This window comes from Fusarium solani (genome assembly GCF_023522795.1).
Source record: "Fusarium solani strain SB1 chromosome Unknown bctg00000005, whole genome shotgun sequence".
NCBI classification, from domain to species: Eukaryota; Fungi; Ascomycota; class Sordariomycetes; order Hypocreales; family Nectriaceae; genus Fusarium; species Fusarium solani.
Window position 1 is genome coordinate 2,887,109 of NW_027072153.1, and position 19,972 is coordinate 2,907,080.

The following is a 19,972-nucleotide window of genomic DNA, read 5'->3' on the forward strand; positions in this document are numbered from 1 at the left end:
TTGACAATGCACCCAGACATAACTTCCAGACAGGGCAGGTAGTCGAGGTTCGCAGCGTTGGTTGATGACGGCGTTCCATCCACAGTGGGGATCATGGATGGGCCCAGAGGCAAAAAGAGATGCTCCGCCGCGACTAGTCGAGGAGATCAAAAAAGAAACACTTGCGGTTTGTGTGGATCGAACACACGACCTTCAGATATCGGATGATTGAAGTTTGACTTCAGTCTGACGCTCTCCCAACTGAGCTAAACCCGCTTGTTGAAAACCGTTGCGTTTACATCCGTACTTGAGCAGGAGCTGAGTGGAGCGGCCCGTCCTGGAACATCGCCAACCCGATCGCACCAAATCTACACACAGTATCACTCTGGTTAAACCCGTCTATGGCCAATTGAGAGTTTTATACCGGCTTAAGATCTCTGTAGCAAGTCAATTGGAGGTTCGCATACGATGCGCATGATCCTGGGCTCTCTTGATCCCCAATCGTAGGAGAATGGTCTCTACTCCCATCATGTTTCCCTGAACCCGCCGCTGTATTTTTAGACGGCAAAACTTCGAGGTGCAGGACAAGAAACTTTCCAACGCGAAAATTCTTATGCCAGAAGGAGGTCAGAGATGAATCAAACCCCCATTCCGCTACATTCTTCAGAGATGCCGCGATCTCCTGCTGCGTCATGTTCTCATCCAGGGTAAGATGGGCTGGGTTGAGTAGGTTCCTTCCTCCCCACCTCCCATTGGCCCGTGCCCACAACTTCACCTCGACTTGAGTCGCCATTCAACAACCACAACAGAGCAAGAACATCCATGCTAACACAAACCAGTGAAGACGCTCTATCGTGCCCGTGCCTCACTTTCCATTGCTGCCTAGCGATTTCGTTAGACTTATGCTAGTGCGATCAATGAGATGGCTAGACCCTAGCCTCAGGTTGGTTGGCAATACCGTGCTGGCTCCGTGATGTTGAGGGAAGCCCAATGTGTCATGACAACATCTAGCAAAGGACGCGGTTTCCAACACAATGCTAGAACTATACGACACCGGTTGAGTTTGGAAATAACTACTGCGCTATGATACGCTGCCTGTGGCAGGCGCACTACAGGTTGCCTTGCTTTCATCTCGTGGCTCTCTACTAACCCCATGTCTCTTCTAGCACGAGACGTCGCGACACTGAACTTGTTCATCCATAATTCATCATCCAGCATTTACCCACACCCATTACCCTCCATTGTTATTCAGACAAACCCCTCATCATGTCTCACGGCGACTCCCACGATACTCGCCAGGGCCTGCATGACGAGCTCCATCGGGAGGATTCGCCTTCGCGACAGCCCGTTGATCTCGATAGCGACGAGGAAATGCAAGCTCCAGAGAGGAAAGACACCAGGGTCCCCGGTTTTGGTGCAAACCCCATCATCAAGACTATGTACGAAGACAAACTCTCAAGCGGCGTCCCTCAATGGACGGACGAGCCCCGGGGACAGATCTCGAAGGAGGCTGCCGACGATCAGGACAGTGCCGCCATCAAGCTTTTCAGGATCAAGGACCGTGGCAAGGTCGGGTTCAATGGAGATTGTCACTGGAAAATCTCCCGTGTCGATGTGCAAAATCCTCTGCTGGTTTCTGCCCTCACGCCCATCCTCAAAAAGGAGAACGTTCACCTTGACCCTCGAAGCGTTGCCACTTTCACGGAGCCCTTTCGTCCCCTTTGGTTTCAACATGAGAAAATTGTGGACCTCTTCTGCAAAAACCAAGATAACCCGCTTGAACCTTTCCTCAAGCTGTTTGTTGACGTACTTAACGAGCTATTCCGGGCGCTAAATGCCAAGACGGCGAAGCTTCGCCAGAGTGAACTGACCGACTTCAGGACAGCCTGGTCATTGTTTCCTCGCGACTCCAGTGTCTGCAGCTACTCCATGGGCTCCCATATTCTCAGAAAAGTTGATTCAACCGAGTACGAGGGGAGCCGAGGCAACGGCCGGCTTGTCATCACCTGCAAGACCATTTCATTCTCCGGCGAGGGTTTTTACTGGAGCAAGGTGAATCTGATCATCCCAGAATTTACTGGCAATAAACCAATTCGCGAACTCGGTTGCTATCCCTTCAAGTTCCACAAAGACCAAGACTCGATCACGGAGCGTCTCACTGCGCGAGGCAGAAAGGTTCTTGACCTGCAGGGCCTCACGTATCGTACCTACAATGGCATCGCCATATATCCGGCCGATCATGGCCCACTGAGGCAAAATGTGAACGGCCGCATCCTAATCGACGCATGGGGCTATTACAAGTATCACTTACACATGGGTCAGCGAGAGAAAAACTATCCTGCGAAAGAGTGGACGCGGGACCGACCAGAAGACAACAATCCCAATGACCAGCAACAGAGACTCAGTGCCGAGCACCAAGTCATCAACGAGAATGAGATGCTTCAGAAACCCGATGAACTTGTCTTCATGAACGAGATGATTAGTGGCTTTTCCCTGAAGACCAAATTGTGGCGTAGGTCTTGTCTTTCTTGAATGCCCCAACGGCTAGCTGACGATTCATTTGTCCAGTCCAATTCTTCGTCGAAGACATTCAACCCATGACTTGGAACTGCGAGGCTTACGCACAACTCGTGCTTGATGAGCAGGAAAAAGACATGGTTCTTTCCCTTGTTCGGAGTCACAACATGACCAACGGCACTTCAACGGCCATGCAAGATTTGGATGTCATCGCTGACAAAGGACAAGGTCTTATTGTCCTGCTCTCGGGCCCCCCTGGCACAGGCAAGACTCTGATGGCCGAAGCCATCGCAGATCATCTCCGTCGGCCGCTCTATCACCTGCAAGCCGATGACTTGGGCACCGAGGTCGCCTCCTTGGGTGCCAAATTCCAGCGCGCCTCGAAGATGGCATCGGCGTGGAACGCGATAATCCTGCTAGACGAGGCAGATGTCTTCATTGCTCAGCGGGAACCCCGCGATGTTGAGCGCAACGGGCTGGTCTGCGCCCTTCTTCGCGAGCTCGAGTATTTTAGCGGCATCATCTTTTTCACAACAAACTTGGTTCGAAACATCGATAGTGCGTTCCGCAGCAGGGTCAGCATGCACCTCGTGTTCCCCCTCGCGCGGGAGGCGCGTGAGAAAATCTGGCGCATGTTTGTCGACCGTCTGTCGCAGAAGAGAGGACGTATCTCAGAGGGAGGGGTGTCGGACGAATCTTACGACGAATCCTACGCCATGTCGCTAGATGGCCAGGACATCGCCCAGCTGGCTTTATGGGAGCTTGACGGCAGAGAGATCAAGACAGCCATCCAGACAGTCAATACCTGGTGCCGGAACGAGAACTATGCCATGACGCTGGCCCGGTTGGAACATGGAATCCGGATGGTGAAGCCAGACTCCAGAAAGAGTGAAGAGAAGAATCCGACGCTGTACAGCGACTAACTTTAAGGGCTGGTTAGCGTACGAGCAGCGTATTGGACTACTGTGACGGAGTTGCTTGAGCGAAGCGACGGCTTGGGGGCAGGAGTTTGTTAATAGTGATTTCCCAACAGCGATTCTGTAGAACGGTAGCATATCTGCCACATCTGGTTCAGTAGTCGGATATATATCAGCCCTTCTCGTTTCCTCGGTATGCCCTCAGGCACAAGTGAGATGGCCTTTAAAATGCGGGAAGGTGAGTGATGGTAGAGAGGAAGAAGCAGCAGGGCGAAGAACAGACATGGACAATTCTTCGGATGATGGATCGACTATGGATGGTTGTGGTTAGAATGAGACCATCCGGTTTTGACTCTGAAGGCTTCTCTCTTGTGATGGACACCAAGATCGCGTTAGTTGAGCAAGCCGGGTTGCAGCATAAGCACATTACAACTTGAACAGAACATGTCATCCTGTACTCAAGTGTTTGTATTGATTGACCTCAAAGCATTGTTTCTCATGATGCTATTCCATTCCGTTCCATTCCGTTCCTCGTCCATCACAGAACCTTCATCTACCATAACGCCCAGACACAAAAGCCATGCCCCATCCAAGCCATATAACCATCCACTAAACGGGTTCCCGCCCAATTTTCAGATACGTATTCATCAATGTCTACTTCAACAGGTACTCAAGCCTTTGATCGAGGGCCCCTCCTCACACCTGTCTGAGCCGCTCTGCCCTTCTTGACAACACCCTTGGGGGAAGCAGCCTTGACCGCCGGTGCCTTTGCAGCTCGTCCTCGCTTTGTCGTAGGGGCATCCGAAGACTTTGTGCTGGGGAGCTCGCCCTTGCCGGACTTTGCCTTGGCGGGCCTGCCACGGGTCTTGGACTTGGGCTCTTCCTCTTCGACGGTGGGCTCAGCGGACTTCTTTGCTGCAGCGCGACCACGAAGCTTGGAAGCTGGCTTGGCCTCCTCCTCAACAGGCTCCGGAGCCTTCTTTGCAGCGGTGCGGCCACGGGCCTTGGTGGGCTTGACGGGCTCTTCCTCTTCGACCGCAGGCTCTGCGGCCTTCTTCGCGGCACGACCACGGGGTTTGGCAGCTGGTTTAGCCTCCTCCTCTACAGGAGCAGCCTTGGCACGGCTAGATCTGCCGCGTGTAGGAGCTGGTTCCTCAGCTGCGGGCTTGGCAGCCTTGGTTGAACGTCCGGTCCGTCGCCCGGTGGCTGGTTCATCGTCCTTGACAACTGGTTCCTTGGCCTTTCGGGTGGCACGGCCCTTCTTTGCCGGGGGCTCAGCTACCTCAGGCTCGGGCTCGGGCTCAGCGACAGCCTTCTTGGATCGGCCACGTTTCTTTGCAGGAGGCTCGGGAGATTCGGGCTCTGCTTCGAGCTCGGCAGCTGCTCGCTTAGAACCGCGCTTTTTTGTTGTATCAGCTGCGGCACCGTTGGTCGCGGTGGCTGTGCCAGCTGATCTTCCGCGTCGCTTGGAAGTGAGCTGGGGCTCAATCGCAGCGTTCTTGGCCATCTTCTTAGAAACGGCGGCAATCCCACGCTTCTTGGCCGGTTCGGGCGCCTCTTCGACGACCTTGGATGCCGCTGCTCCCCGACGGGCTCGCTTGGGTGCTGGGGCTTCTTCAGGTGCAGCCTTGGCCGCGCGACCTCGCTTCTTTGGCATGGGCTCCTCTGCGGGGGTGTCTTCAGTTGCAGCAGCACGACCGCGCTTCCTGGTCTTGGGCTCGGGGGCGGGTTCTTCGGGCTTTGCGACGTCGAGGTTCTTGGGTGGACGCCCTCGTCTCTTGGGAGCCTCTGCAACTGCAGCATCTGTGGGCTTCTCCTGCTTTTCAGGCTCGGCAGCGGCCCGGCGGCTCCTTCGTGTGGGAGCTTGAGGCTCGGCTTTGGTAGCAGGCGCAGCTGCTTTCCTGCTGGGTCGAGCTCGCTTGGCAGGGGAGGGAACAGCACGTGGCTTCACAGTTCGTGTACTCTTGGCAGATCTGCTGGTGCTCTCAGGCACCTCAGCTTCAGGGGCCTCAACCTCAGGATCGGTAGAGGTTGGCTGAGGAGTGTTCTTTGGAGGCCGACCACGTCGCTTGGGGGTGGTGGCAGGTGTCGTGACTGGGGTGGCTGCATTTGAAACCCCACGAGAACGGATACTGGAAGTTCGCGCCGCCGCTGTTCGAGGCCTGGGTGCGGTCTTTGGGGATCGTGCGATGGTGACCCGTCGAGGAGTAGGTGCGGCCTTGCTGGCGCTAGCAGCACGGCGACCTCTGGCAGACGGGACAGCAGCGCTTGGAACAGCGATTGGGGTTGCATCCGATTTCCTTGGTCGGCCTCTCTTTCCAGTGCTCGGGGCTGTAGCTGGTGTGGCTGTGGCATCGCTCTTTCGCGGACGTCCACGCTTCTTGGGCGTTTCAGTTGTAGCAACACTGGCAAGCATGGACTTGCGTGCCCTCTTTGCAGCAGATGAAGGAGCCTTTTTAACAGCAGGTGAGACAGGTGCAGATGCATGGCCACGACGCCCACGAACACCTTTCACGGCAGACCCAGCAGCGCTCGACAAAAGTTCCTGGGTAGTCCGTCGGCCTCGCCTGGAAGAAGGTGGTGCGGCAGATTCGTCTACCTCCTCCTCTTCATCAGAGGCAGGGATTTCAGCGCCGAAGGCGGCCTTCTCTGGTTCTGTCAAGGACTTGAGCTCGACAACCAGAGATGGAGTTGACAATGCCCTACGCGCCTGAGGGCTATCTGGCTGGGCCGGTAGGACGACTCCCGGAGGCGCCGACATTCGCTTTGTGGAGTCTGCCTCGATGGAGGGCAGTGCGAATTTGGTGCTGGCGCCCTCCGCAGTAGCTGGTGCAGACTCTGGGGAATCCCGCAGCTCCTGGGAGATCTCTTCATTGTCGACAGGTTCAGGCGGCGTTTCTTCGACACGTTCGCTTTCGCCACGTCGAGCAGCCTCATCCTGTTGCTCAAATTCCGATTTGGGCTGCTTCTCGGACGACTGGATGACGGTTTCGGTGATTTCAATTCGCGTCTCGATTGTGGTGGGTTCAAGGGCAGTGTCGTCCAGCTCCTCGGCGGTGGTTTGGTGATTGATGGCGTCATGTTCGGCCTGCGCAGCCGATTCTTGCAACGGCGACAATGGGGCACGTCCAGGCGATGAGGGGTTGGCGGGTTCAGGCGCATCGGCATCTTGAGCAGACTCTTCGGATGGAGTTGAGAGGTTTGCGGGCTGGACGAGTCCAGAAATTGTTGGTGACGCGAGATTATCGACACTGGCATCAAGAACCGACGAGTCGCGCTGCCAAGGCCAGCGACGGGCGGGAGGGTTTGGGCTGATTCCCAGGGAAGCGGCGGGCTCTGGGACGGTCGCACGAGGCATAAACATGGGATTGAAGAGAGGCGAAGTCTCTGGGCGATAGGACTCGGCGAAAGAAGCATCATCGGCCTCAATGTCGTTAACAGGACCTCCAATGGGGTTGGGCGCACCAGGCGACGATGATGCGACCATCACACGCTGGGATGATCCGAAGCCCAACCAGCCTGTAGACCCAGAGCCAGAGGCGCCATCCTGGCCAAAGTTGAAGTCCATTGCGATAATTGAAGCCGCGGGCGACAGCGCGGGAATATCGCGATGGAACTGTTGTTGTTTGTTGTCAGACTGGCGACGACGGATTATGGCTATGATGTAGGAGCTAGGACGTGTTAATGGGCGGGCGACGCGCTTCCGGTTCCGTTTACGCGAGGCGCGTCTTTTGCTGGGAACAGTCTAACAGAGCAGAACGACAGCTTCAGCAGATGGGCCCCACTTTGCGATCAGCCGAGCTTTAGCTGTCCGCGGAGTCGGCTTCGCGCTGTTCAATTGGTGACATGATTGTCCATTTCGGAAACGTCTCGGCGAACCAGGAACGGCCATTTTGAATGCTTCCAGGAGACCGAGGCTTGGCGCTTGGCATCGACAACGTCTAGTAGTATTCAAACGCGGGGGCGGGCAATGTAATTGTTCAAGAAATGGATGCGAATCACATTCTTATCAGGCATTTGCCATGTTTCTGCGCATCCTTTCTCTTTCCCCTTTTCGTTTTTTTTCTTCCCTCTTTTTTTGCTGTCCTTTTTTTTTCTTTCTTTTTTTCTTACCTCATGAAATCTCTGCACATGGACCCATGTTACACGAAATGCGCAGGGCTTGCGTTTGCAGCCCCATCATATTGGTCAAAAGCATCAAGTTCTGTCTCCTCCCTTTCCTTGCATGAACTCATGATGCAGCCTGTGACTTGGAAAATACTTGACCAAGGTAGAGAAAAATAAGCAATGGCGCTAAATTCTTCGCTCCCGTACTCCCGAATGTGAGATGTCTTCAACATGTGATATTCATCTGCCACTGCCAGGTGATGCCCTCTCAATTCCGCCCTAGCACTGCCACCGCCAACAGGCCGTCAGATCACCCAATTCATCGCCCCTTGAATCACCCATTGTCATCAATATTCTAACCTGTCATGACGTCGAATGCCCCAAACGGGTATCGCGAGGCCTCCTAGGGTCCCCCCATCCCCCGTACCGATACCGCTATTTCCCTGGACGGCAAGCCCGAGCAGCGCGCACTGCGCTTCTCATCGGCCGTGCCCAGCTCAAGTGCCGATCCAACCAAGGCCTTGGCTAGATCCTTGTCTTGTTCCCCTGGTGTTTTCTCTTAACATGACCATGACAGCCCCTTGTTCTTTGGCCTAGCCAGCCCTGCGGTGAGATACACCTTAGTTGTTAGACACGCCGCTTTCGCCTGTTGACGCACCACCTTTGTTGTGCAGATACCCTCAGACCAGGGTCCCGAGCGTAAGTCTTGGCACTAATTCGCTCATTACTGGAAGATTTCCCTCCTTTTCCTCAATCAGTTAAACTCACAAACCTCCTTCAGCGGAATCCGGCACCCCAGAGTCGTCTTTACCCCCATCTCTGCGCCCGCAACCTGCGGCGAAGCACCCTTGCTCAAAGTTGAAAGCCAGTTTTGGCATCAGCAGCGCAACGCAACCATGTGGCGCCCGGAACTGAACTTTGTCAAGTTGCATTGTAAGTGCCAAGCGCGATCGATCGAGGTCTCGTTGATCCGGGGACCCTGTGACTGAGATTGCGTTTCTTGGCAGACTTGTACATCATCTTCCTAGGCCTGACGAGCTTCGCGATTCTGTATCCCGCGGGCAATATCAGCGCTATCGATGCCTACTTTATGGGCGCCAGTGCCTCGACCGTCACTGGGCTAGCCACGTAAGCCATCCGTGTCTCTTCAACGGTCGCGGCGGGAGGAGGGTGAAGCTAATGCGAGACCGATAGCCTCGACGTCAAGGAACTGCAAACATACCAACAGCTGTTCCTGTACTTTGTGCCCATGTTCTCAAACCTAGTGTTTATCAACATTATTGTTGTCGTTGTACGCCTGTTTTGGTTTAACCGACACCTTAGGAAGGCTGGTTTGTTCCCCTATTCGTCCCTCCAACAACGCGTTTGTACTGATACTTGAACCCAAAGCCCCCATCCTCCTGCGTCAGCGCCGCCAACATGACACAGTCCCAAAAGAGCAGGACCCTGAGCTTGGTTCAGGGCTCCCGCAGCCAGAGAGTCCTAGCCCGCACTCTAGCCCTGAACCATCTAGCCCGACACCACCAAGCCCGGCTCGTACGGTCATCGAGGACACCCTCCCTCGGATTGGAGAGCGGAGCCGGACTGAGCCTCCACCGTCAAAAGCACCTCATCGTCTAGCTCCCCCACGTGCAGCAGTGGATGCTGAGAAGATGGCCGAAGATGAAGACGAAGAAGAGGGCGAGGAGTCCAAGCGAGCCAACCAACTGGAGCCTAGAATCACCTTTGACCCTTCTACGGATCATCATCCCAGACATGAGGCGACCCTTTACATCCCTGGACCCCGTGATCGCGATCAAGGTAAGCTGTGGCAAGTCAACGTTTGCTTTCATTACTAACTTTGCCTAGGAAAGCCGTTGGTGGAACTAAACGGACCAAACGGGGACGGTAGAGATGGTAAACTGCCTTTTCGAGTACTTGGATCCCCATACTAATCACTTGTTTAGACGACGAAATCGAGACAATCTACCGAACACATTCAACGCCCGGAAGTAATCTCCGTCGCCGCCGCAGTGCTGGTCTCCGAATGAGCGAAGCCCGCTCTATGGAGCGCGTCGCAACCGTAGCCTCGTCCATGTTCGTTATCGGCGGTGCACGGGAGACTCGCAGGGAGCGTCTAACTACTGCGCCGACAATGGCTGCGGGAGACTTTCCGCAGCTCTCGCGCGAAGTTACCGTTGGCCGTAACTCCATGTTTCACAACTTGTCGTCTAAGGATCGTGAGGAGCTTGGTGGTATCGAGTACCGGAGCTTGAAGCTGCTTCTGAAGATCATTTTGAGTAAGTACAAGAGAAGTGAGGTGTTGGGTGAGATTCTGACGAGGTTAGTGTACTTCTTTGGTCTGCACTTCATTGGAATGATCTGCCTTATTGGCTGGATTCAGTATGCCCCGTCCAAATATGCCGAGCACATTGCAGAGAGCGGACAAAATAAGATCTGGTGGTAAGTTGTCTCGCCATGCCAGAGGTAACTATTCTCACCATCTTCCCAGGGCCATCTACTCCGCCCAGACTATGGTCGATAATTTGGGCTTCACCCTTACCCCTGACTCGATGATTTCGTTCAACGACGCCCCAGCTCCAATGCTCATCATGAGTGTCTTGGCCCTCGCCGGTCACACCTTTTATCCCGTCGTCCTTCGATTCATCCTTTGGAGCATCTCTAAACTTCTGCCGGAAGAGTCATCACTTCACGAGCCGTTGTCGTTCCTCCTGAACCACCCTCGTCGATGTTATACCCTTCTCTTCCCCAGCGGACCAACCTGGGCGCTGTTGGGTATCTTGGCACTTCTCAACATCATCGATCTCCTCTTTATCATCCTACTCGATCTCGACAACCCTGCCGTGTCTAATCTCCCCGGTTGGCCTCGTTTCGCCGCTGCTGTCTTCCAGGCCGTCAGCTCGCGACACACCGGAACCACGAGTTTCAACCTGGCCGCGGTGAACCCGGCTGTCCAAATGAGTCTACTGGTCATGATGTACGTGTCGGTATACCCGATCTCTATTGTCGTTCGATCTTCAAACACGTACGAAGAGCGTTCGCTCGGACTTTATGAGCCCAGCATTCAGCCGGACGAGCAGAACGGCGGATCATACTTTGTCACCCATCTAAGGAATCAGCTGAGTTTCGACTTGTGGTACATTTGCCTTGGACTGTTCTGTATTTGTATTGCCGAATCGAAGAGGATCATGAATGGCAACGATCCAGTGAGTACTTCCCTACCCTGACTCGATTCAATCCTAACGAGAAAATAGGCCTTTACAATGTGGCCCATTTTATTTGAAGGTCTCTCGGCATAGTAAGTGAAGCCCATCTATCTCAGTGACCATGACTAACAGTATCGAAGCTGTAACGTCGGCCTCAGTCTCGGCTATCCTACGATAGCATCATCATTCTGCAGCGAATACTCCACATTCAGCAAGCTGGTAATTTGCGCCATGATGATCCGTGGACGACACCGCGGTCTTCCATACGCCCTGGATCGCGCCATCGTTCTACCGGACGAGAAGTCTCTTGGAACACAGTTTGCAGATGATGAGGACCATGAACACCATGAGTAACGGCTTTTTTCGACACGTTTTTTTCTTTCTGGGTTTGCTTATAGCATATCCAACGACTTCACGAACGAGTTTAGAGGATTGTTTTCAAGATTATTCAGGCGCCAGCCTTTGATGTACAAAGATTATAGGTTTTTCAGATGATACAGAGTAATAAAAAGGGGCTAGACGATGGTTGCGAGCGGCATGACTCGTTGCCACATGTACAATATTGTCACGGATTTTTTCTTTGCCTTCAAAAAGATGTGTGCTTTGAGCGTTTGTGAGAACAGGAGAGATGAGGCAGTCAAAGGGCAGGCAGGTGTATGAACCTGCTGCGTGAACCCCTGAGTTCAGATTCATCTTCCAGTCTCTTCACACCTTAACACAAATAGACTTGGAATGTATCATTGAGCACAACTATTGGTGCAAACTATCAAGTATCACGTTACGAATCCCTATCCATCTCTTCCTCTCCCTCCAAGAAAATCTCGTGGCCCGACCCTTCATGCATCGCCATGGCTGTAAAGCATCCCAACACCGCGACTCCCGCAGTCCCCCACCAACCCCAGGCCACCATCCCTATGTCAAGGCCATATCCGTACCACCATCCACCGACAACAGGTCCGACGGTGCGGAAGCCTGCTGAAACGCTCTGACCCAGGCCGTGGATCGTTCCCAGCACGCTGGGATGTGGACTGCAGTTGTTGAGCAGGATGATGGTGGCGGGTAATGTGAATGTGCGGGCCATGACTTGGAGGAGCAGAACGAGGAGTATACCTCCCCAGATGAAGGGACCTGATGCTGGTTCGGGGGGTTCTGTCGTCGATGGTAGGATCGATAGGTATGGACCGACAAAGTAGGCCACAGGGAAGAGAATAAGGAACCATCTGAACGAGCGCATCGTGCCCAGACGGCCCTGGACCTTGGGATAAAGGAAAATCTGCAAGAGTATGCCCAAGAGACCAAGGAACGAGGTCGCAACACCCACTGTAGAAGCAGGCATACCCAGCCCTCCCGTGAAGAGCAACGGTAACGAGCGAGCATAGTTGCCTCCAGTCTCAGACGTCGACTTGGGAGTCCCGTATCTCGGCGTGGACAAGTACAAAGACCAGATATTAGTAAAAGCTCCAAGCTGAAAGTCGTAAAAGGCGCTGTTGATGAGTGTGAAGCAGACGTTGCGGGTCCAGATACGGTGGAAGGGCAGATGGGCCAGGACCTTGCGCTTAGACGGTGCTGGCTTTTCCGTGACTGTCTTTTCGTCGTGCTCGGAGGTGGGAATGTGGATGTAGCCAGCGTTGGATTTGCCACCGGTGAACCGGTGCTTTATGGAGGAGGCGAGATGGAGGCCGGGGTCATAAAGGTTTCGCCTCTCTTTCGATGTCTACATAGGTCAGTACACTGGCTCATATAATGGAAGGGTTAGCTTACTTCTTCGAGGAACAGGACAGTGATGATGGTAGAAACAGCGAGAAAGAAGGCATTGAGCATGCTAGGCAGAGCAAATGGATAATCCCGAATCCATTGAAAGTCAAAGATGGCTCCCTCTCCAAAGTAATTGGGGAGTGTTTTGGAGGGGTCCGCCAGAATGCCACCCAGTACTATAATGATGTTAGCAATGATGAATGAGAATAGGAGAGCGCGACGAACCTGGGCCGAGCATGCTAGCAGCGTTGAAGCTTAGAGGAAGTAGTAGAAATGCTCGAGACTGATACTTTTTCTCGATGGTGATTTCTGATATCATGGTACGGCTGGATATCATCAGCATAGTCCAACTTCTGCTTCAACAGCTCAAACTCACATGATCCCAACAGTGCCGTTAATAGCACCCCCAAACGCCCTCCAAAAAGCCGCCCAAAAGAACGTCGTCGAGAACCCATAACCAACACACGAAAGCGCCGTGCCCCCAAGTCCAACCACCAAAGCCCACTTTCTCCCACACCAGCTCGCGTCCGCAATCTTTCCCCAGAGGATAGCAGTGCAGACCTGCGCGCCGGTGAAGCAGCCCTGCAGGATCCCCGCGCGCTCCGAGATGCGAGAGTCAGAGAGGGATCCGTCCATGGCTTTTAGCTGGTAGAAGACGTAGGCTTGGAGGGAGGCGATTTGGAGAAAGTCGGCGAGGCGGCCTATGAAGAGGACGAGGAGTTGGTCTTTTCGGGGGAGGGACATCCATGACACGGGGCCTTTTTGGACAGGTTTCTCTGTCACGGCGACCCTCTGTTCAACGTCTTCATTGTCGATGCCGTTAACTTGAATACTGGGTATGTCCGAGTTCCGGCGCTCATGGCGGGAGCGCCATCGGTGGTGGCCTCTGGGCTGGCCGATGCCGGGTTCATTGCTTAATATACCGGGAGGCATGATTGCTAGGTGACGGGGTATAAACATGTATGGGCTAAGAAAGGAGATGTACAGGGTTTCTTTGAAAGAGTAGGTGATGAGTGCAAAGACAGTCCAAGAGGAAACGAATGCTAGTGCGCCAGGCCAGCAGACGACAGCGGAACTGGTATCGAAACAGATACGATAAACAAAAGAAACAAGGATAAGAAAACAGAATAAAAAGTTTAGCTAGGGGAGCATTAAGCGGGATCAGAAGTAGGACATGCAGCAAGGTGGACAGCTTTTAGGTGATTGGGGGGTGAGGGAGAGAAGCAGCCGACGAGCCGGGCCGCGTGGCTAGAGGGTGAACGAATGCGTCTCTAAGGAAGCGGAAAAAGAGGAAAAAGTGCCGAGGTTACGAGGTGGAGGACGTGATTATTCACTCGGTAGGACATTGATGTTGAGTTTCGAGGCGGACGACGACGACAAGAGAGAAGGAACACCACAACCATCAGATAGAATGAGTGTCTCTGATGGCTTGTGCTTTGGTGAGAAAAACTCGCCTCACTCCACGCAATCCAGGAACCACTTTTCAAGCCTGACAGGGGAGAGATACAACAGCTCAAAGCTCCTGGGTCATGGATTTCTCTCTCATCGGGGAGTGGGAGGTTTGATGCCGCACCATTCACGCCACGACGCCTGATGAGATGGCGCGTATTTCTTAGATACTCATTCTCGGTGTCTCATTCGACTTCTTCTAATACAGACCAGACGGTGACCTGTATTGGGAAACGGATATACCGGTGTTTAATGGATTGGATGGATATAGCTTCGTCTGCCCACGCGTCAATCCCGGCCCCGAGATGCCCAAGCCGGTCGAGTGATGGACCCCTGGGCCGCTAAATTAGCGCCCTCCACTGCATCCCGGGTGCTGGGCGCCTGTCCTTGCAGGGGGTGGGGTGCGCCGTGGGAGCCACGCCATCCTGCTTCGTCCATTGTTGGTCTTGAGGTGTTGGAGCTTCTTCAGTTAATGTGGTTTGTTGATTACAGATGCAGTGATAAAAATACCATATTCGAGCTATTAATGAATCAAGAGTTGGAATTCGATCGGCCGCGGCGGAGGGACTTGTGATGTACTGCACATCCGTGTACAGCGAAGATCCTCTCAAACCCCTTCCTCAAAACACACTGACGTCTCTCCGACATCGTCGATTATGATTCCACCATTAAACGAATTCAAGCGCACTATACCCGCTACATCCAGCGGAATATCGCTTATGCCAAGGAAAACACGTTTGTCCCGGCTGGTCGCTCGGCTGGTCGGGGATCGGAGCGAATTCCCCTTGTCCTGAGACGGTCTCAAGTTGATCACCATATACAGGCTCAAGGTTAAGGTGAATCCTTTAATTACTGGGGACGCGAACCGTTTACAAACCAATCTTCACTTTTTCTTCTAGCCATATCGCCTTATTCGAGCTTTGATGTTCGTGGCGTCCAAAGCTGACTTACATCCTCTCCCACAACCCGCCAAGGCTGAGCTGATACACGCATTCTACGCGCGGCAGACAAAATCTCGGCCGCGTACCTACAATCAATAGATTGAGTTTCTGCCATGATTAGCGCCGTCGATCAACGATTCATCCTCGTTCAGGGAAAAGACGAGACGGATACAGAGGTGTTTCACCCGTGCACGTCATCCCGCTTACATAGTACACCAATGTAACGCTCGACAATATTTCCGTCGCCGTGTCTCGGATCTAGGTCGAGACACCACGCTGTTGACACGATGTTGACATTTGTCCGGAGGCGGATTCCCCCGTGAGAGGTCATGATACATGGGATAACGGCATTGTGCAAGGCAAACGGTGTCTAGATGTACAACCATTCAGGGACCATCTCGCAACGATACATACCGATCTAGTTTGTGTTCCAGGGACAGCTGTGGCTTGCTGCACCGCTCAGGGCAAGGATGGGATCCTCCGGCTGCAACTTGAGCGTTACATGATGCTATGACGATGCATAGCTGGCACAGTACATCAATTGATTCCCTGCCCTAGACGCGCGTAATCCTCCCACTTATCCGCGCTCTCACGCCGCAGGGAGAATTGTGGTTGATGTCGGGATGTGGATTAGAGGGGCCGATGGTCCGGGCCTCCGACATCCGACGCAGTTTGGATATCGGTGCCGGTGACCATCTGCCGCCGAGACCTGTTTGTACCATGTTGCTTCTTTCTGTGTGCGTGTCCCTGATCAGAGCGTTCTGGATGGTCAAGCTGTAGACTTGTTCCATGAAAACAAGTCCATGTACCGCTTGACACAAGATGGCCGTTGGTCCTCCAGTGACTGGCTGGGTCTCCCGACCAGATAACGGTCGACATGCAAGATCAAACACGACCTAGGCGGTTAAGATGTGGCGTTTCCATGAGCTCTGACTCTGCCCTTCTTTGGCTCCAGACTGTCAACAGAGGTTGAATGGAGATGTATGAATGTCTGGGCCGCGTAAGCTTCTTATTTAAGTGAATGTGGAGAACATGCATTGATCCACATTAGAAGTCTTCTAATGTTAGCACAAGCTTGTTCGTGCCCGTGCTATCAATCGGAAGAGATGGACATGTGTTACTCGGGTAGGAGGCTCCAAGGGAAACAATCCGCGGTTCCCCTGAGGAGCTTTCCAGGAACTGCAAGGTACGATTCATCCAAGGGACAGGGAAGATGGCAAGTTGAGTCGGACAATTGAGTGCTTGGCTGCAGGGAACGAGGAGTGAGGAGTCACGGCCTTTTAGAGAGGATGATTTACTGCATGAATACTAAGAGGAGCAAGACGGCGATGACTTGGGATGGCCACTGGCCTGGATACAACGTAATTCCATCCACCTTGAGACCCATCATGCGTCTCCAGACTGAAGTTGTAGACTTCAAGACTGGAGGCTCTTGCCCTCACAATGTCTCACTCCTCTACATGGGTCCCTCGCTACAGCCCCACAAGAGCAGGAGCCTCAGGGGGCGTGCCATTAGCGAACGACTCACTTACAACGGTTCCCCACGTCTAGTTCCTTCTCCTGAAGAATCATGATGGGATCGATCAACAGAAGACGAAGCAGGGCCCGGGCGAAGAGAGAGAGAGGTTGGGTCGGTCTCTGAATTATGGGGACGTTGCTCATGTACACGCACCCAGAGGAGGGATGTGGGAGTTGAAATTGTGTATCTGGTGGCATTACATGTCCTGGGATGGAAGCTGTAAAAGACCATTGTCCTCTTGTTCTTTCATGTTTCGTCTCGTTCTTTTATACTCGTTCTGTTTCCACCATCACCGTCCTCTTCCCCTTGGCAGAACCACCTCCCTCGATCGCTTCACCTGCAGTCCTTCCTGTTTAGCATCTTATTATCCCTATTGATACCCTATTCCCGACCATCACAATGGCATACTCTTCCAAGTTCACCCCTCGTCCCGTCACCGACATCTTTACAAGTGACACCTGCATCAACCGCCGTAACTGCACCCGCTCGGTGCCTATGAAGGTGCTCATCCTCGGCGTCGGACGCACCGGCACAGCTTGTATGTTCATCTCTCTCCTTTCTAGCTACTGCTAACACCCCCCAGCCATGCGCGCCGCCATGAAGCAGCTCGGCTACGTCGACACATACCACATGATGAACTGCTCTATCGAAAACCCTCCCGACGCACTCATGTGGATGGACGCCCTCTGCGCAAAGTACGACAAGCAGGGCGAGCCCTTCACCCGCAAGGACTGGGACCAGCTCCTCGGCGGCGCCCAAGCCGTCTGCGACTGGCCCGCCATCGCTTTCGCAAAGGAGCTCATCGAAGCCTACCCCGAGGCAAAGGTCGTCCTCACCAACCGCGACGTCGACTCGTGGCACGCATCCACCATGAGGACCGTCTACTGGCGCGTCACCGACCACGAACTACGATGGCTCTCCCACTTTGACTGGGCTGCCTCCATGTACTACCCCATGCTCCGCAAATTCTTCGATACCTTTTTCGAGGGTGACTTTCCCAACCGCGGCAAGGACGTCTTCCGCCGACATTACGCAGAGGTCCGCAGCCTCGTCCCCAAGGAGAGACTGCTGGAATACAAGATCACCGACGGATGGGAGCCTCTCTGCGAGTTCCTCGGCGAGCCGGTGCCCAAGGGGTGCGAGTTCCCCCGCGTCAACGACAACTCGGACTTTGTTTCGCGCTCGCGCCGCCGGAACCGCCACCAGATGTACAATGTCGCCCTGCGCTACGTCTGCACAACTGCTCTGGCTGTCATGATGATCTACGCCGTCGCCCACATGCTTTCCATGATCTAATCGGGCGAGGTGAACATCGTCGGTACTTTAACGAGGGTCGCGATGGGGCGTGTGCGTGTACGATGAACCAACTGAGGACATAGTCCGAGAGCAAGAGGGTCCATTGGTGGGACAATTCACGCTCTCAGGGGCATTGTATGATGGCCAGACACTACCAGAAGTGGTATTATGTTTGCTTCCAAAGCAAAGGCGCAAGAAAGAGGTGAAGCAAGCTGTTGAGGCAACGTGCTATGCACTGAGTCTAGTGGAGGCTCACAGTCAGGTTTAATGTGTTGTCTCCTTGCCTAACGAAGCGCTGGCCAAAAAAGCAGGGCTTGGGGAATGGGTGATAGAAGGGTTTTCATCTCTTGTTTTTTCCTAATGGATTGGAGTTGCGGGCGTATGTTTATAGATAGGTTTCTAAATACGATTGAGTACTTGCTTATTTCAGAGTCATCTTGTGTCGTGTTGTAATGCCCACAATCACTCGGGATATATGGCTTGAACCAACCAGCCTTGTAAAGGTGTCGCAGATCTCGCCTTGAACTACGTTTCCATGATTTCTAGGTGAATTTCAGACCACTCAACACCAGTACTGACTCATTCTTCGTCAATGGCTGGTGAGGTTTGACAGCCAAGCTTCTATGGAATGGAACTTGTCAGTGAGGCTGCGTCGTGGGTTTCAATGGACCAGATACAGCATGAACAGGGTCCAATTAGCGTTGTTAATTCCTTTTATACGCCAGAGAAAAAGATAAAAGGTTAGCCTTGGGTCTGAATAGCCGTCGTCAAGGGCATGGCGGGCGAAGTCCTCTGCCGTCCGAATAACCTCAAAGCACCCCATCCAATCCTACAACACCGTATCTACACACCCCCCTCCCTGGCTCACTCAATCAGCCCTATGGGCCTACCCCAGAGCCCAAGAAAAGCTTCGTGGACACGATCTCGGGTCTGGTAGGATATTCTGCTACCTGACATGGATTGGCGCCGTCACGTCATCCAAAGAGGAGTGACGCGAGCGTAGGGGTCTGTCAAGAGCAAAGTTTGGCACCAATTTACAGATAGCTGGTCTTTGGTGGCATTTATTCTTGCGTTCATGTGCACAAGCTTTAAGAATTTGGCGCTCTGGCCGGGTTCTTGTCTTCCATAGAGTTGGGCGGGTCTCTTTGAGGTTCGCCAAAGATGGGCTACGATGTGTTTGAACCCTATTTCAAGTGTGTTCCATATTCCCTACTTGTAGAAGATGTCATGCCGTCAATCGGTGAACTCATGGCATCTATAATCACCGTTCTTGGCCTTCTTTCGCGGTCAAGGAATCTCTGCCAGTTCACCAAGGTTCCGCCAATTCACCAAGGCTCTGCCAATTGAGGGTATTCCAACCGTTCCGGTTCAGATGCTATTCACTTCCAATCCTCTCGATATTGTGCTCATTTTCGTTTTGTTTGATGACTCGAATCTCGAGTCCAGAGGACGTCGTCTCCGAGTGAATGTCGGCGACTCCGTTCAATTCGATCATCCATCCCCCCGGCCTTCACCAAATCAAGTCTCGTTCTCTTTTACAGAGGCTCTCCTTTTCAAGAAAACCCCACGGGTCCAAGAAATTTGCTCTTTTGCTCTTTGTTGGGGACTAATCGCCGAGTTCCAGTTTGCCGTATCCAGAGATTCGAATGAATCCACGGCCACGAGCATTGTCGGTGTGCTTACCTGACAACAGCACCCAATGCAAACAGTTGATCGTTTGAGGAGATCAAATTGTGCTGATTCTGCCTGGTCATTCACGGACATGCCCGCAAAGAGCTGCAGCTTTGCGACGGATGGGACGTACTAAGCTGATGCAGTAGTCATCTCGCCTTGGTCTCATAGCCTATGCGGCATACCGACATCCACACTGCAAGAAGCCGTATGAGACGATCTCACCAGAGAAATTTCAAGAGCTTCTTGTCGAGGCATCGCCTCTTCTTATACGTGCCACAAACGCGGCGGAGTCGACGCGATCCGTGCCTTGATCCTCCACCCCCAGCAAGCGACATGCAGAATACGAGGTGCCCAATCAATGGCGAATGCAGACCTATTTGGCTGTTCCTTAATTAGCTCCGCAACTTTGACATTCTAGAACTGGGCGTTATTCGTGCTGTCGTAAGTTTGAGAGATGCGCCTATATGGCAACGTGGATCTTGTATTGTTTCTCGCGACTATGCGGATATTGCATGGTGTCGGGATGAAGAGCAACTCTCTCATGCAGAACAAATTGATAGACAGTTATCATGCTCTTTAAGCCTTTATCCAGGAATATTCACACCATTGTAT

At 53.2% G+C, this 19,972-nt stretch overlaps 5 protein-coding genes across 5 annotated transcripts; 3 read left to right on the forward strand and 2 right to left on the reverse strand.

The window, feature by feature from the left end:
* Nucleotides 1-1,245: 1,245 nt before the first annotated feature.
* MRS44_009364 (uncharacterized protein) lies at nt 1,246-3,419 on the forward strand (the record flags this gene model as incomplete). The annotated part of the gene is made up of 2 exons (XM_046280357.2): nt 1,246-2,491; nt 2,548-3,419. 2 exons carry the CDS (start codon nt 1,246-1,248, stop codon nt 3,417-3,419), a joined length of 2,118 nt encoding a protein of 705 aa, XP_046125420.2.
* Nucleotides 3,420-4,083: 664 nt separating this feature from the next.
* On the reverse strand, nt 4,084-7,305 carry MRS44_009365 (uncharacterized protein; the record flags this gene model as incomplete). Its single annotated transcript, XM_065621264.1, has 2 exons — nt 4,084-7,070; nt 7,164-7,305. The coding sequence occupies 2 exons, from the start codon at nt 7,303-7,305 to the stop codon at nt 4,084-4,086; spliced, it is 3,129 nt and encodes a 1,042-aa protein (XP_065477336.1).
* Nucleotides 7,306-8,416: 1,111 nt separating this feature from the next.
* On the forward strand, nt 8,417-11,080 carry MRS44_009366 (uncharacterized protein; the record flags this gene model as incomplete). The annotated part of the gene is made up of 10 exons (XM_065621265.1): nt 8,417-8,453; nt 8,528-8,648; nt 8,715-8,851; nt 8,910-9,320; nt 9,369-9,416; nt 9,467-9,799; nt 9,848-9,962; nt 10,012-10,726; nt 10,775-10,818; nt 10,867-11,080. 10 exons carry the CDS (start codon nt 8,417-8,419, stop codon nt 11,078-11,080), a joined length of 2,175 nt encoding a protein of 724 aa, XP_065477337.1.
* A 424-nt stretch (nt 11,081-11,504) lies between these two features.
* MRS44_009367 (uncharacterized protein) lies at nt 11,505-13,414 on the reverse strand (the record flags this gene model as incomplete). The annotated part of the gene is made up of 4 exons (XM_046280356.2): nt 11,505-12,440; nt 12,488-12,657; nt 12,707-12,807; nt 12,858-13,414. 4 exons carry the CDS (start codon nt 13,412-13,414, stop codon nt 11,505-11,507), a joined length of 1,764 nt encoding a protein of 587 aa, XP_046125416.2.
* Nucleotides 13,415-16,789: 3,375 nt separating this feature from the next.
* On the forward strand, nt 16,790-17,686 carry MRS44_009368 (uncharacterized protein; the record flags this gene model as incomplete). Its single annotated transcript, XM_046282771.1, has 2 exons — nt 16,790-16,928; nt 16,974-17,686. The coding sequence occupies 2 exons, from the start codon at nt 16,790-16,792 to the stop codon at nt 17,684-17,686; spliced, it is 852 nt and encodes a 283-aa protein (XP_046125415.1).
* Between the last annotated feature and the right edge of the window lie 2,286 nt (nt 17,687-19,972).